Source organism: Lemur catta, chromosome 3 (genome assembly GCF_020740605.2).
Source record: "Lemur catta isolate mLemCat1 chromosome 3, mLemCat1.pri, whole genome shotgun sequence".
NCBI lineage: Eukaryota > Metazoa > Chordata > Mammalia > Primates > Lemuridae > Lemur > Lemur catta.
This window is the reverse complement of record NC_059130.1, coordinates 67,779,653-67,793,392: the sequence shown is the minus strand read 5'-3', so window position 1 is coordinate 67,793,392 and position 13,740 is coordinate 67,779,653. Positions and strand designations below refer to the sequence as shown.

Genomic DNA, 13,740 nt, shown 5'->3' with positions numbered 1-13,740 from the left:
GCACTCTGGGAGGTTGAGGCAGGAGGATCGCTTGAGCCCAGGAGTTTGAGGTTGCTGTGAGCTAGGCCGACGCTTGGGCACTCTAGCCCTGGCAACAAAGCAAGATTCTGCCTCAAAAAAAAAAAAAAGAAAGAAAGGTCTAATCACCGTACTTAAAATCCACTTTGTAATATCATTATAAAGAACAATAATTTGAGTAACTTTATATTCAGTGCACTAAAGTTTTACTAAACACAAGTCCTAATCTAAGGGACTATTAATACAAATAATAAAAATAATAGGGAATTCACTTATTTGATCTGGCATGCTTAATCTACTTTAATCAAAAGAAAAAATGTTTTGGGTAATAAGGTTTCTCAGAGTATACAAGGGGCAGACACTTAGAGAAAACATAGGGTTCCTTAGGTGTAGCTTCCTGGAAACTAGTTATTATGCTGTTACACTGGTTAAAATTGAAATTCCCACCCTTCTAGGGATAAGTAGCTAAGAGCAAGTATTTTTTCCTCTAGGGAATTTAATCTGTGTTACAAAATTGTTTCCACTTCCCCTTGTAACATTACTGCCTCACAATTAGCCTGTTATTCTAGCCTTCTGTTGGACTGTGACAGATAAGTGTTGTCAAACCTTATCCAAAAATGCTCTCCCCTTCAGTAAGGGCTTTCTCCCCATGTAGTTTATTTCTTCTCTCTAGCAAATCTCCCTGTTTTGTAGAATAGGGGTTTTGATTCTAAACCAAGTAGACAACATTGCAGTTGGAATAATTCCTTAGGAGTGCAAATTATTTTCAGAATATACTATATTTTGTTATGTTTGTAGACTTATATTTGGAACCAAGCTGATGTTTGGAGTCCAATGAGCTCCTTTCTCATTCCTAATATATTCAGCATTTGTAGTTACATAAGATTTGTTGTGGTGCTCTTAGAGATCCTGTGTAGCTCAGCTGTCTTTGACTCATTGGTCACTATTCTGAATCTATTGTCTCTATTAGACAAGTTTCTTTACATGTTCTATTTCATGTATTACTTCATACTTCTTTTCGTCACCTTTATTTATGTATATCTTTCTAACTTTGGTGTTTTGTTGCTGTTGTTGTTCTGATTAGGCCTTCTAAGTCTTTTGGTTGTAAATAAATCCAGTGTAAACTAGTTTAAGCAAAAAAAGAAATTTATGGCTTTATGTAACTGGGAAATCAGTGGTTGGATAGATCCTGTCCCTACTGTCAAAGATAAACAAAGCCAAACACTTGTGACAGTAATAAGGACAGATTTTAATCAGTAATGTACTATTGCAGTAAGGAAAAGAGTCGAATGTGAACTAAACTCTAATTTATGTAGAGATAACTGGGCATTTTAAAGGGAGAGTGAAGGAATAGAGAGAGATGAGAGGGGCTCAGTAGAGTCAAGGAAGTGAAAAATTACAAAAAGCAAGAGGATGAAGTCGGTCCATGTGAAACCCATTTGGGTTTGCTAACTGACACTTACTGAAATTAGGCTCCTATCTGCCCCACACCCCACCCCCACAGAGGATGAGAGACAGAAGCCCTGTCTTTAGGTCTTGGCTGGATAAACAGTACTTTTTTTTTTTTTTTTTTGGCAGCTTTGAGTTTTCTTAGGCATTTTAAGAGGGGCTCCATTCATCCTAGGGATATGGCTTTGAGCAGTTAGAAACAATGTTACTATTTTGTTCAAGTCTTTATAGGCCAAGGTCCAGGCCTAGTTGAGATGAAGGCTCAGAGGAGCCTGGGCAGAGTTTGGTCAAGGAGAGAATCTTTGTCACTACCCTCATCCCTGGTACCATCTTCTTTCCACTGCAGATAGATTACCACTTAAGAGGTTTAAGAATATGATTGCTGATGGCTCTGGTGATATCATCTCAGTTTAGCTAATCCAGAGGAAAAAGAACTTTTTTTCAGTGTCTATATATGAATTCCAGGGAAAGCCACTGATTTTTTTCATTTCTTTTTTATGTCAAAATATTAAGGGTGTACAAATGTTTTTGTTACATAGATACCTTATGTAAGGCTTAAGTCTGGGATTTTTTCATTTTTCCACATTAGACTCACTATTTCTTGGGGTAAAGGCATTATGATTAATCTTGGATCATGTGCTTTTTGCTGTGGTTCATGGAGCACTGTAATTGATAGGACTACCAGAATCATGTGGAATGTAGGATAGGTCCTCCAAAGGCAAAAGCAAAATAATTTCAATATGTTTGAGTAAGGCAATATAGCACAGTGCTTGGGAATAGAGGAATCAGACTGTCCTTGTTTCAAATCCTGACTCCAAGTGACCCTGTGCAAGGTACTTAACCTCTTTGAGCTTCAGTTTTCTTTATCAGTAAATTAGGGACAATAATAGTACCTACTTCCTAGAGCATTGATAATTTATATAAGATAATCAGAGATGGCCTCATTGATAAGGTTATATTTGGGCAAAGTCCTGAATGGAGTGAGGGAGCAAGCCATGGGAGTATTTGAGGTAAAAATATTATAAGCAGAGGGGAAAATCAATATTATTATCATTATTATTATTATTACCACACTTACCATAAAAAAACCTTCATTAGCCAGGCACAGTGGCACATGTCTATAGTCTCAGCTACTTGGGAGGCTGAGACAGGAGGAGCACTTGAGCTGAGAAGTTCAAGACCAGCCTGGGCAATGTAGCAAGACTCCGTCTCTTCAAAAAGAAAATACCTTCACTTAATCAGAAGCAGTATGAAGTGGAAGGAACATCTGCAGGAAGTTAGCTACTCTCCCAGCAAAAAATTGGTCCCTATGGCAGTGGTCATCACGAGGGATAAGGAAATAATAGAAAATAGAAAATAATAGAAGATAGAAATAAAAGAATACACAGAGACGAAAGTATAGTTTTATAAAGTACAGTTTTATAAAGTTGGGGGAGTTGGGAGACCTCCAGCATTCCCATGAGCTATGAGGCCATGAGTGAAGTCCTGTGTCAGTATTTATTGGTGCAGTGATCGGTTGCCAGGGGTAACGGATTTACATAATAACAGGTAGTTCGTTTTAGGTTAAAAGTCTCACAAAAAGCTTCTAGAGATCCCTTAATTAACTCTACCTATGTGAGCAAATGGTTACAAAAGCTTTCTAAGACAAACTTCTAAGTCCTAAGATAAAATTATCACTTAGTAGAAAGGTTAAACAGAAATATAGTGGCTCTATATTTCTTCATCTAGTTTTTGTTGATTGAGACAGGTAATCAGGAGTGAAGCAGGAACTGTCCCTTAGGCTAATTGCTTTTAGCCACAGGTGTCTGTCTCTGTTGGGCGGGCACTCTTTGATCAGTTCTCACCCTGTGGCCTCATGCCAAGCTTTGTCGTACAGAAGCAGGTGCAAGCCGACAGGTTTGAGACACAGCGTGGCCATGGAAAGCGCTGCCACTGATCCTGATCAGTGAGATGCCCTCCTGAGGCGAGGCAGCTTTTGATATGTGAACTAAGACGTTCACATATTCCTTCAGGGCAAAGCCCTGCAAAACTCCTGAAATCATTTCTGTCTCTATATTATAGGGCAACACACATCAACTTCATAGTCAAAGAAATCTAAATTTGAGTCTCAGCTCTTTCACATATCTACTGTATATTATTAGAAAAGTTGCTTGCCTTTTCAGAATTTTATTTACAGGAAAATTAGAATTAGTAATATTCACATAATAGGATTATTGTGAAGATTAATTAAGATAACTTTTAAAACAATCTTGGCACATAAATTTTTTACTTACTCATGATTTTTTTTTTCAGTCTTAGCAGCTCTTTCGCAGTCAACTGGTATTATATTACCTTTCTTACCCATTACTTCTATTCAAAGTAGGTAAACCTTTTATTGAACAAGTTCATGGATTTTTTTGCTCTCTTTTAAAAGTTCCATTATCTATTTCTCTGTATTCTAAATAAATTAAATTCACTTTATATAAATAGCATTTCATAGATTTGATAGGTAGATCTGGTATTTTCATCTTTTCAACTAGCACGTTATAAGGATCTACCCTTTCTCAATTACAGTAGACTATGGAAGGCCGAATGTAAAATCTATGGTGTTGTTTCTACAGAATAAATTACTGGAAGGCATAGACTCTCATGTTTACTTTTTATTATTAGTACCTACTATATTCAGCTAAGGTTCATGAGAGTAAGCTCTAATAAGAGCTACATATTGTGTACTGTAGTTGTCTTAGCTAGATGGAAAATCATTCTCTTTTTATAAATAACTAAGAAAAGTTCTCATTTAAACATCGAAAACATTAATAAATAAACTTTATACAATAGTTAAGCCACCTACCCATGTACCACCATGTGTTTAAGAAAGCAGTTTTGAGCAAGCTCGTGGCACTTAAACATTTATTTTGCAATCAAAATTTTTTTCAGAATGTTAATTTCACTACTATCCAAAGGAAATATTTCAATGAAACAAAAGGATTAGAGTACATTGAACAGTTATGCATAGCAGAATTCAGCACTGTCCTAATGGAGGTTCAGTCCAAGTAAGTTATAACTTAAGAAAAGTAATAAATCTCTTCTGTGAGTTTCACAAGGTCAGGGATTTTTGTCTATTTTGCTCTATGCTGTATCTCTACCACCTAGAAAGTGCCTGGCTCATAACACACACTTAGTAATTACTGAAACAGTAAAATAGTTAACTAAAATTTATACATAAATCATGTATTGCTAACAGATTTATATAGAATTCTTCCAAATTAGTCATAATCTATTGCCCTTAAGGTTTCTGCTCCCTGTACTTTGGTATGAAAAGCTCAAGTGGTTACAGTAAACTAGAAACATGAAGGCATAGAAGTGAAACAGAGGTAAAGCTGTGTTTCTCTTACTTCATATCTTTTCTCCTAAAAGATTCAGCATGAAACAGGGATTGATAATTTTGGGGACAGATATTTCTTAGAACAGGCTAAATAGATAATTCATTTGAGCCAGATTGTATCACCTGTTTACTTAGTTAATCACAATGGTTATTCTCACCAAGATCATAACATACTTTCCTATACATTGGGACCTCCTGATTCTACCTGTAAAGTCTCAGGCTTTCCCAATATTATTTCGGTACTTAGAATGGTACGTAAAAAATTGACACACGTCACCATTGAAAGTTGTCTTCTAACATGAAATTTATTGGAGTCTAATATCCCTTAAGTGTCAGACTTTTAAAAATTGTCTATTAGTATCAATTTTTATGATTTAGAGATTATTTACCTCATTTTCAGAGTAAGGAACACTTGGTGTACCTTTTCACTTTGAGTTTAAGTAATGCTATGCAAATATTTGTAATTTTCCTTAAATTAAGGTGAAATAAATATTTCCTTTTATAGCAATAATTTTTTTATTCTAAAGACTTATAGTGATGTATCATTGTTCACCTTATAGGTATTACTGCCTTGCAGCTATTGCAGCTTTGTTAAAATATGTTGAATTTATTCAAAATTCAGTTTATGCACCAAAATCGCTGAAAGTTTGTTTCCAGGGTAGTGAACAGACAGCCATGATAGATTCATCATCAGCCCAAAACCTTGAATTGTTAATTAATAATCACGACTGTAGGTAAGAACATCTAATTTCTTATTACAAAATATATTGGTATATTTTATGTCATATTTTTCTATAAATACTTTAAAGTAATTTAACTTGTTTGATTTTTATTTTAGAGAGGGTCTCGCTATGTTGCCCAGGCTGGTCTTGAACTCCTGGGCTCAAGCAATCCTCTGGCCTCAGCCTCCAGAGTAGCTGGGACTGCAGGTGCACACCACCAAACCTGGCTTATGATGGAGAAATATTGAATAAACATTTTCTTTTTGAGACACAGTCTTGCTCTATTGCCCAGGCTAGAGTGCAGCGGCGCAATCATAGCTCACTGCAGCCTTAAACTCCTGGGTTCAAGCAATCCTCCCACCTCAGCCTCCGGAGTAGCTGGGACTACAGGTGCATGCCACCAGGCCTGGCTAATTTTTTTATTTTTTGTAGAGATGAGGTCTTGCTATGTTGCCCAGGCTGATCTCAAACTCCTGGCTTCAAGCAGTCCTCTCACCTTGGCCTCCCAAAGTGCTGGGATTGCAAGCATGAACCACTGTACTCGACCTCAATAAACATATTTTTAATCATTGTAATATTGTACTATTGTTGCTGACCTGCTCGGATGTTTCACCAAAATCAAATTTTAAAAAGATATTTATACTAAATAACAAAAAGCAAACAACCCATTAGCCAGGCATGGTGGCATGCACCTGTAGTTCCAGCTACTCAGGAGGCTGAGGTGGGAAGATCACTGGAGCCCAGGAGTTCAAGGCTGCAGTAAGCTATGATCATGTCGCTGCATTCTAGCCTGGGCGACATAGCAAGACCCTGTCTCTTAGAAAATGAAAAACAAAAAACAAACAGCCCAGTTAAAAGCCAGGCATAGGACCTTAATAAACATTTCTCCGAAGAAGATAAACAAATAGCCAGTAAGAACCTGAAAAGATGCTCCACATCACTAGTCATTAGGGAAATACAAATCAAAATCACCGTTACATACCACTTCACATCCATTAGGAGGTGGGTTAAAATTACCTTGTCACTGACTTTCTGTGTTATCCTATGTTATTATGGCCAAGCCTGGTAATTATTACAAAGTATTTTATATTCAGTTTTACCTTGTCATGTTTCATATATCATCATTGTTCGTTATTATCATTGTCAAGCACTGCTTGAGTTCTTCCTGTGTATTAGGAATACAGACACTTAAATGACAGAATATCTGACCTTCAAGAGTTTATATTATGGTTGAAAAGGTGAAATTGAGTTTTTTCACAGACTTAAAACAAAGAATGTCAGATTAAAAGACAGATATTCTACCTACTAAACTATCTGAATAGTTCTAATGTTTTCATAGGTTGTCATGTTTTCAGTGCAGTGTTACATCTATTGATTCTTATAGTGAATGGCATGTTTGTATGTGCTCCTCACTTCCTTTGTTCCTGCAGAAACCAGAATCTTTTTTTTTTTTTTTTTTTTTTTTGAGACAGAGTCTCGCTTTGTTGCCTGGGCTAGAGTGAGTGCCGTGGCATCAGCCTAGCTCACAGCAACCTCAAACTCCTGGGCTTAAGCAATCCTACTGCCTCCGCCTCCCAAGTAGCTGGGACTACAGGCATGCACCACCATGCCCAGCTAATTTTTTCTATATAGATTTTTAGCTCTCCAAATCAATTCTTTCTATTTTTGGTAGAGACGGGGTCTCACTCTTGCTCAGGCTGGTCTCGAACTCCTGACCTCGAGTGATCCACCCACCTCGGCCTCCCAGAGTGCTAGGATTACAGGCGTGAGCCACTGCGCCCAGCCTAGAAACTAGATTCTTAAAAAGTAAAAAATTGAGCATGCAATGAGAGACCCCCACCCCCAGCCAGTTGATTTGAGCAGTTCCCTAAAAATTTGTTTAAATTAGTATGCCAAAAATGTGGTAGTTTAATGACTAAATATTAAAAGTCATTTTTTTCCCCTCTCCTCTCACACCTCAGATTGAATCTATCAGTAAATCTTCTTGATCCAGCCTTCAGAATATATACCAATTCTGGATCACTTCTCACCATTTCCAAGGCTACCACCCTAACCCAAACTTCTATCATTTTTAGTCTGGACTACCATAATGGCTTCCTAACTTGTCTCTTTGCCTTCTTACCCTCCTAAAATTCATCTGTTCTCAACCTAGTAGCCAGAGTAACATCCTTTTAATTCAGATCTTGTAACTCTTCTGCTTCCGTTACATGTGCAGTAGAATCCAGACTCTTTACTATGGCCTACAAGAACTTCTATGTCCTGGCCTCTATCAACTTCTTTCATCTCCCTCTATTCTTATCCCTACTTGCAAAGCTTCACCAACCTTGATCTTTCTCTGGTTCTGGAGCCAGACTTTCTGGACTTAAATTGCTGCTGTGATACTTACTTGGAAACCAAGGACAAATTACTTAATTTCCTTGTGCTTCAGTTCCTTTCTTTGCAAAATGTGGCAATAATAACATCTACCTCATACCATGGTTATTAGAATTAAACAAGTTGATACATGTAAAGTGCTTAGAACAATTCCTGATCCATACTCAGTGTTTAGTATATATGAGCTATCCTTGTTATAATCATTGTAATTCCCATTCCATCATCTTTCCATTGCTGCCTCCTTTTATATCATGCAGGTTTTAGCTCAACTGTCAAACACATAGAAAGATGTTTCTCAACCAACCTAACTAAAGCAACCCTCATTCTTTATACATTGCTATTGTTTTTGTTGTTTTTAGCAGTTTCTATGCCTGAAATTATTTTCTTTCTTTATGTGAGTATGTGTTTATTATCTGTCTCTCCCTACTCTTTTTTGTCCTCAGTCATGGCCAATAAAACTGATAAAAAATTATTGGCAGCCAACCACTAGACTGTAAGGTCCATGAAGGTAGGAATCATGTCTGTCTTATATGCCCAGTGTTTAGTATAGAGTTTTGAATACCATAAGGGCTCAATAAATATTTATTGAATATTAAAAGGAACTTTTATACATGTCTCATAATTGTCTAATAAATAGCCCAGTGAAATGCATTCTTTATAATAGCTTATTTCTTTATAGGAGCCACTTAGAAATTATGAAATTCTCTTTTACCTTTCATTCTTCTCTAACTTCTTAAATTAGTACAAGGTGATTATAATAAATATTAATTTTATCAATAGAAAAGTTTCTACCCCTCAAGGATATATTATTGATATCTTGCTATTATTGATGGAATGTCATGGACTAGAAAACTTTATATTAGTCTAAATATTAATATTATAACTGGCCTACAGAAAAAGGTCATTAAGTACAAGGAGATACGGTCCATCCATGTTAGTCAAAGTGTGGTTCATTGACTGACAGCACACATGGATGGAGCTTGTTCAAAATGTAGATTCTCGTGTCTCATCTCATACCTACTCACTTAGAATCCCATGTGATTTGTATGCAAATCTGAGGATCACTGCTGTAGATTATAGAATTATTAATATTTAATTATGAAGTTAAAATGCAATTTCTTGGATTTTGCTTTGTATACTTAATGAAATTCCCTAACTTGTGTTCTGTTTTCAAAGGAATAATCACACTCTCTTTGGTGTTCTAAATTATACTAAGACTGCTGGAGGGAGTAGAAGACTTCGTTCTAATATATTAGAACCTCTTGTTGATATTGAAACCATTAACATGAGATTAGATTGTGTTCAAGAACTACTTCAAGATGAGGAACTTTTTTTTGGACTTCAATCAGGTAAATGAATATCATCTAATTTTATAAATACAAATTAGGTTTACAAACACAACTGGTTTAGTTATTTTTTTCATGTTTCTGAAAGGCGTATAGTGAAGGTATAAATTTTGTATTCTTGTATGAAAGCTATTTTTCTGAAATATTCTACTAAATCCTGTAGTAAGCCATTTCAGAGGTGTTTTATATTTTAATTTTCTGGATGCTATTTTTTTCCATTTTTTCTGTGGGTTTCTTTTTTTCATAGATACCTTATAATTCTTTTCTTCATGGTAATTTTCAGCGAAGGGAAGATTTGTGCAGGCTAGGTAATTATCCACAAATGGGGTATATTAGTTTCCTGGGGCTGCTGTAAAAAAATACTTCATACTCCATGGTTTAAAACAACAGGAAGTTTTTGTCTCAGAGTTCTGGAAGCTAGAAGCTGAAATTGAGGTGTTGGTAGGGCCATGAACACTTTTGAACCTATAGGGGAGAATCCTTCTTTGCCTCTTCCTAGCTTCTGGTGGTGGCTGTCAGTCGATGGCATGGCTTGGCTTGCAGGTCTGTCATTCCAGTCTCTGCCACTGTTGTCATATGGTGTTCTCCCTGTGTGTCTTCACATTGTCTTTTTTTTTTTTTTTTTTTTTTTGAGACAGAGTCTTGCTTTGTCTCCCTGGTTAGGGTGCAGTGGCATCATTATGTCTCACTGCAACCTCAAACTCCTGGGCTCCGGAGATCCTCCTGCAGCCTCCCCAGTAGCTGGAACTATAGACATGCACCACCACGCTTGGCTAAATTTTTCTATTTTTAGTAGAGATGGAGTCTCAATGTTGCTGAGGCTGGTCTCGAGCTCTTGAGCTCAAGTGATCCTCCTGCCTTGGCTTCCCAGAGTGCTAGGATTACAGACATGAGCCACCATGCCCAGCTCACATTGTCTTCTGTTCTGGAGGTCTTAAATCAGTTTCACTGTGCTAAAATCAATGTGTCAGCAGGTCCACATTTCTTTTGGAAGCTCTAGGGGAAAATCCATTTCCTTGTTCTTTCCAGTCTCTAGAGGCCACCTGCATTCCTTGGCTCGTGGCCCTCTCTCCACCTTTAAAGCCACAATATAGCATCTTCTCTACTCTTACCTCTGCTTTTGTACTTATATCTTCACTCTCTGACTCTGATCCTCCTGCCACCCTCTTGTAAGGACCCTTATGTTTCCATTGAGATCAGGAGATGATCCAGGATAATCTCTCCACTTCAAGATCCTTAACCGAGTCTCGTCTGGAAAGTTCCTTTTTATCAGTTAACATATTCACAAATTCCAGGGATTAGGAAGTGGACATCTTTGAGGGGCTACCACATACTCACCTGCATAAATTCCTTCAATCTCTCCTGATTACATTTAGGATAAAATCTAAACTCTTCTATATGGCTCTTTACCTATAATCTCCCCTAGCATCTTTTGCTACTCCTCACTTTCCATTCTGCCTTGTAGTATAACTAAAATTCTTTAAGTTACTTGAACATATCCACTTTCATTTTCTGGCCTTGATACTCTATAGTTTTTGCCTAGATTATTTCCTCTTTCTTCCTTGCAATGCCTCCTCCCAAGCTACTCTTTAGCTGTTAATACCTGTAGTTCATCCGTTGTCATTCCAGTTTAGATGTCACTGCTTCTGGAAGCCTCTCTGACTCTGGAAGTCTGTGTTAGGCATTGTTTCTACATGTTTCCTATAGTACCTTGTTATAGCACCTCCCTTACTATATTGTAAATTCATGTTTTGTTGGATGATTCCCATATAAGGCTAGGACATAACAGATACTCATATTTGTTAAGCTATTGATTCATTGTTGAAGTTTTTAAAATTTATATTCTGTTCTTCCCAAGATAATACTATTTTGTATGGTGAGATTTTGATGAAAAACTTGGATTTTCTTTGAAACTTTAATTTTGATATATTTTAAGTTTTTTAATTTGTTACAAATTGGCATCTACAAATGTTAAACATTTCTATGTTTTCTATCTCTGAATAGATTATAATTTATCTGAACATGCAGTTAAGTTGAGGAACAGGACAGAAGGCAAGGTAGGAGGGTGGAGGGTGATTTATTAAAATTTGAGAATCTAAACCTTATGAAAAAATCCCCAGTACCTACTTTATTATAGACATTTTGTAGGTGTTAGGGATAAAAATATAAGGAATATTAAGCTTAAGTTTCTGTCTTTAAGGACCTCACATCACTATTAGGGAAACAGAACTCTGAATAAATAATTATGGTACAGTGTGATAATAAATACAATAATAATTGAGTATTTTATGGGAACACAGAGAAGAGAGCTGGGATAAAGGTAGAATCCAGGTGGGATTCACACTGTTAATATTTCAGCTTTGTCTTAAGGGAATGAGTAGGATTTTGGCAACAGGAGAATCCTAGCAATGATTTTTAAGACAAAGGGAACATGCCTGTGCAAGGTACATGTGATGCAGGAGTGGGGTCCCAGTGAAGGGAGGAAAGGCCCCTGCGCTCAACAAGTAGGTTCTTGGCTGTGCGCAGAAAGAATTCAAGTGAGAGCCAACTAGCGACATAAAGTTTATTGAGACAGAGACAGACAACAGATCCTACTCCACAGAGTAGGGGTCCTCTTCCCAGTAGGAAGGAACCCTTTGTGGGGCAATGATAATGTTTTTAAATAGTCAGAAACTCCGTTGGAAACCAGCCATATGTGCCCAGCTTTGTCTTGTGATCAGGCCATAAAGTTTAATTATAAACTGCTGTCACAGAATGGTGAGCACAAACAGTTTGTAAGGCATCTGGTTTAGTAATTCATCCATCTTTGGGTGGTCACAGGCCAGCAACTTGCTAGCAACTTCCTTGTTCAGGGTGGTTAGGGTCAGGTGTCAGTCAAAATGGCTCAATTCAAGCTCTCTGGACCTTCCTTTTCTGCCTTGTCTATACATTAAGTTGATGTTCAAAGGAGTAACAAAGATTTTTTTTAGATATAGTGGCCAGGATAAAGATCTGGTATGCATGCCATTGGCTGTGATCTTGAACAGTATTTACTTTCTAGAAGATATTTGTTTTTCTGGGAAGCTTGTGAAGTTAGGATTAGCATAAGCTTCTTTGACTGTATTTACATTGATATAAAAGAGCTTGTTGTATTTAAGGCTTGGCTAGTAGTTATTTATGACTTGAAGCCTTGGGGAATGGCAGGAATGAGGATGGAGACAAGATTATGAAAGGCCTATATATAATACTAAAGACTCTGAATATTTTCCTTCAGGCAATATGGAGCTGATGATTCTGAACCAAGAAAGTAATATGATCAAATTATTATTTTAGAAACATTTTGGTTATAATAATAGATTTGGGGAAAGAAAGAAGAGCCTGGAAAGAAAAAGAACACTATAATTGAGGGCTTATGAGAGTCTGACTAGTGGAATCACATGTAAAATGTCATAATAGTATTAAACATAATGAAGATTATAACAGCAGTGACAGTACTCAGAGGCACTAGGCCAGAATTTAGGGAGCAGAGTCTGGAGATGGTGCAGGGCAGTGAATGCGGAGGTTCCATGGACACCTCTCTGGAAACTTTGCCCTCAAGGTCATAGCTTGCCTCAAAGATCTCTGAAATGCCTTGGGGTCATTCTCTCATTGTCTTGATAAATAGAACCTGGCTTCTTTCTATTTATATTAATCTCTTTACCAAACAGTCTCTTGGCCATACCCTTGCTAGTCTTTGCCAAACATGCTTTTTTATTCTTTACATGGTCAGGCTGAGAGTTTTTCAAATATTTTCATTCTGCTTCCCTTTTAATTATAAATTTCATCTTTAAATTATTTCTCTCTTCTCTCATTTTACTGTAAGTGGCCAGAAGAAGCCATGCAGCATTCTGTATGCTTTTCTGCTAGATATCCTAGTTCATTGCTCTTAAGTTCTGCCCTAGTTCTACCAGATGTCCTAGTTTATTGCTCTTAAGTTGCACCCTCCACAAATTCCTAAGATGCGGATATAATTCTGCCACATTCTTTACAACTGTATAACAAGGGTAGCCTTTACTCTAGTTTCCAATATTTTGTTTCTCAATTCCATCTGAGATCTCATCAGAATAACCTTTACTGTCCATATTTCTGCCAACATTCTGATCATGATCACTTAAATAGTCTCTAAGAAGCTGTAGACTTTCCCTGTATTTCTTCTCTTTTTTCTGAGCTCTCACTAGAATTGTCCTAAGGACTATGTTCACAGCAATCTAAATTTCTTCTAGCCTGCTCATCCAAATTCTTCCAGCCTCTACCCATTGCCTAGTTCCAAAGCCACTTCCATATTTTCAGGTATTTGCTATAGGAACACCACCAGTCTCAGTACCAATTTTCTGTCTTTGTTTTGTGCTGCTATAACAGAATATCTGAGATTGGAAAATTTATAAAGAAAAGAAGTTTATTACAGTTCTGGAGGCTGAGAAATCCAATGTCGAGGGGCTTGGATCTGGTG

At 37.0% G+C, this 13,740-nt stretch overlaps 1 protein-coding gene across 1 annotated transcript in view; it reads left to right on the top strand.

The window, feature by feature from the left end:
* Positions 1–13,740, top strand: part of MSH4 (mutS homolog 4) — an 88,787-nt gene that overhangs the window by 14,311 nt on the left and 60,736 nt on the right. Inside the window, exons 5-7 of the mRNA XM_045547724.1 lie at positions 4,384–4,499; positions 5,392–5,565; positions 9,103–9,275. Of these exons, the coding sequence (XP_045403680.1) occupies positions 4,384–4,499; positions 5,392–5,565; positions 9,103–9,275 (463 nt within the window). The remainder of the gene's footprint in view (positions 1–4,383; positions 4,500–5,391; positions 5,566–9,102; positions 9,276–13,740) is intronic.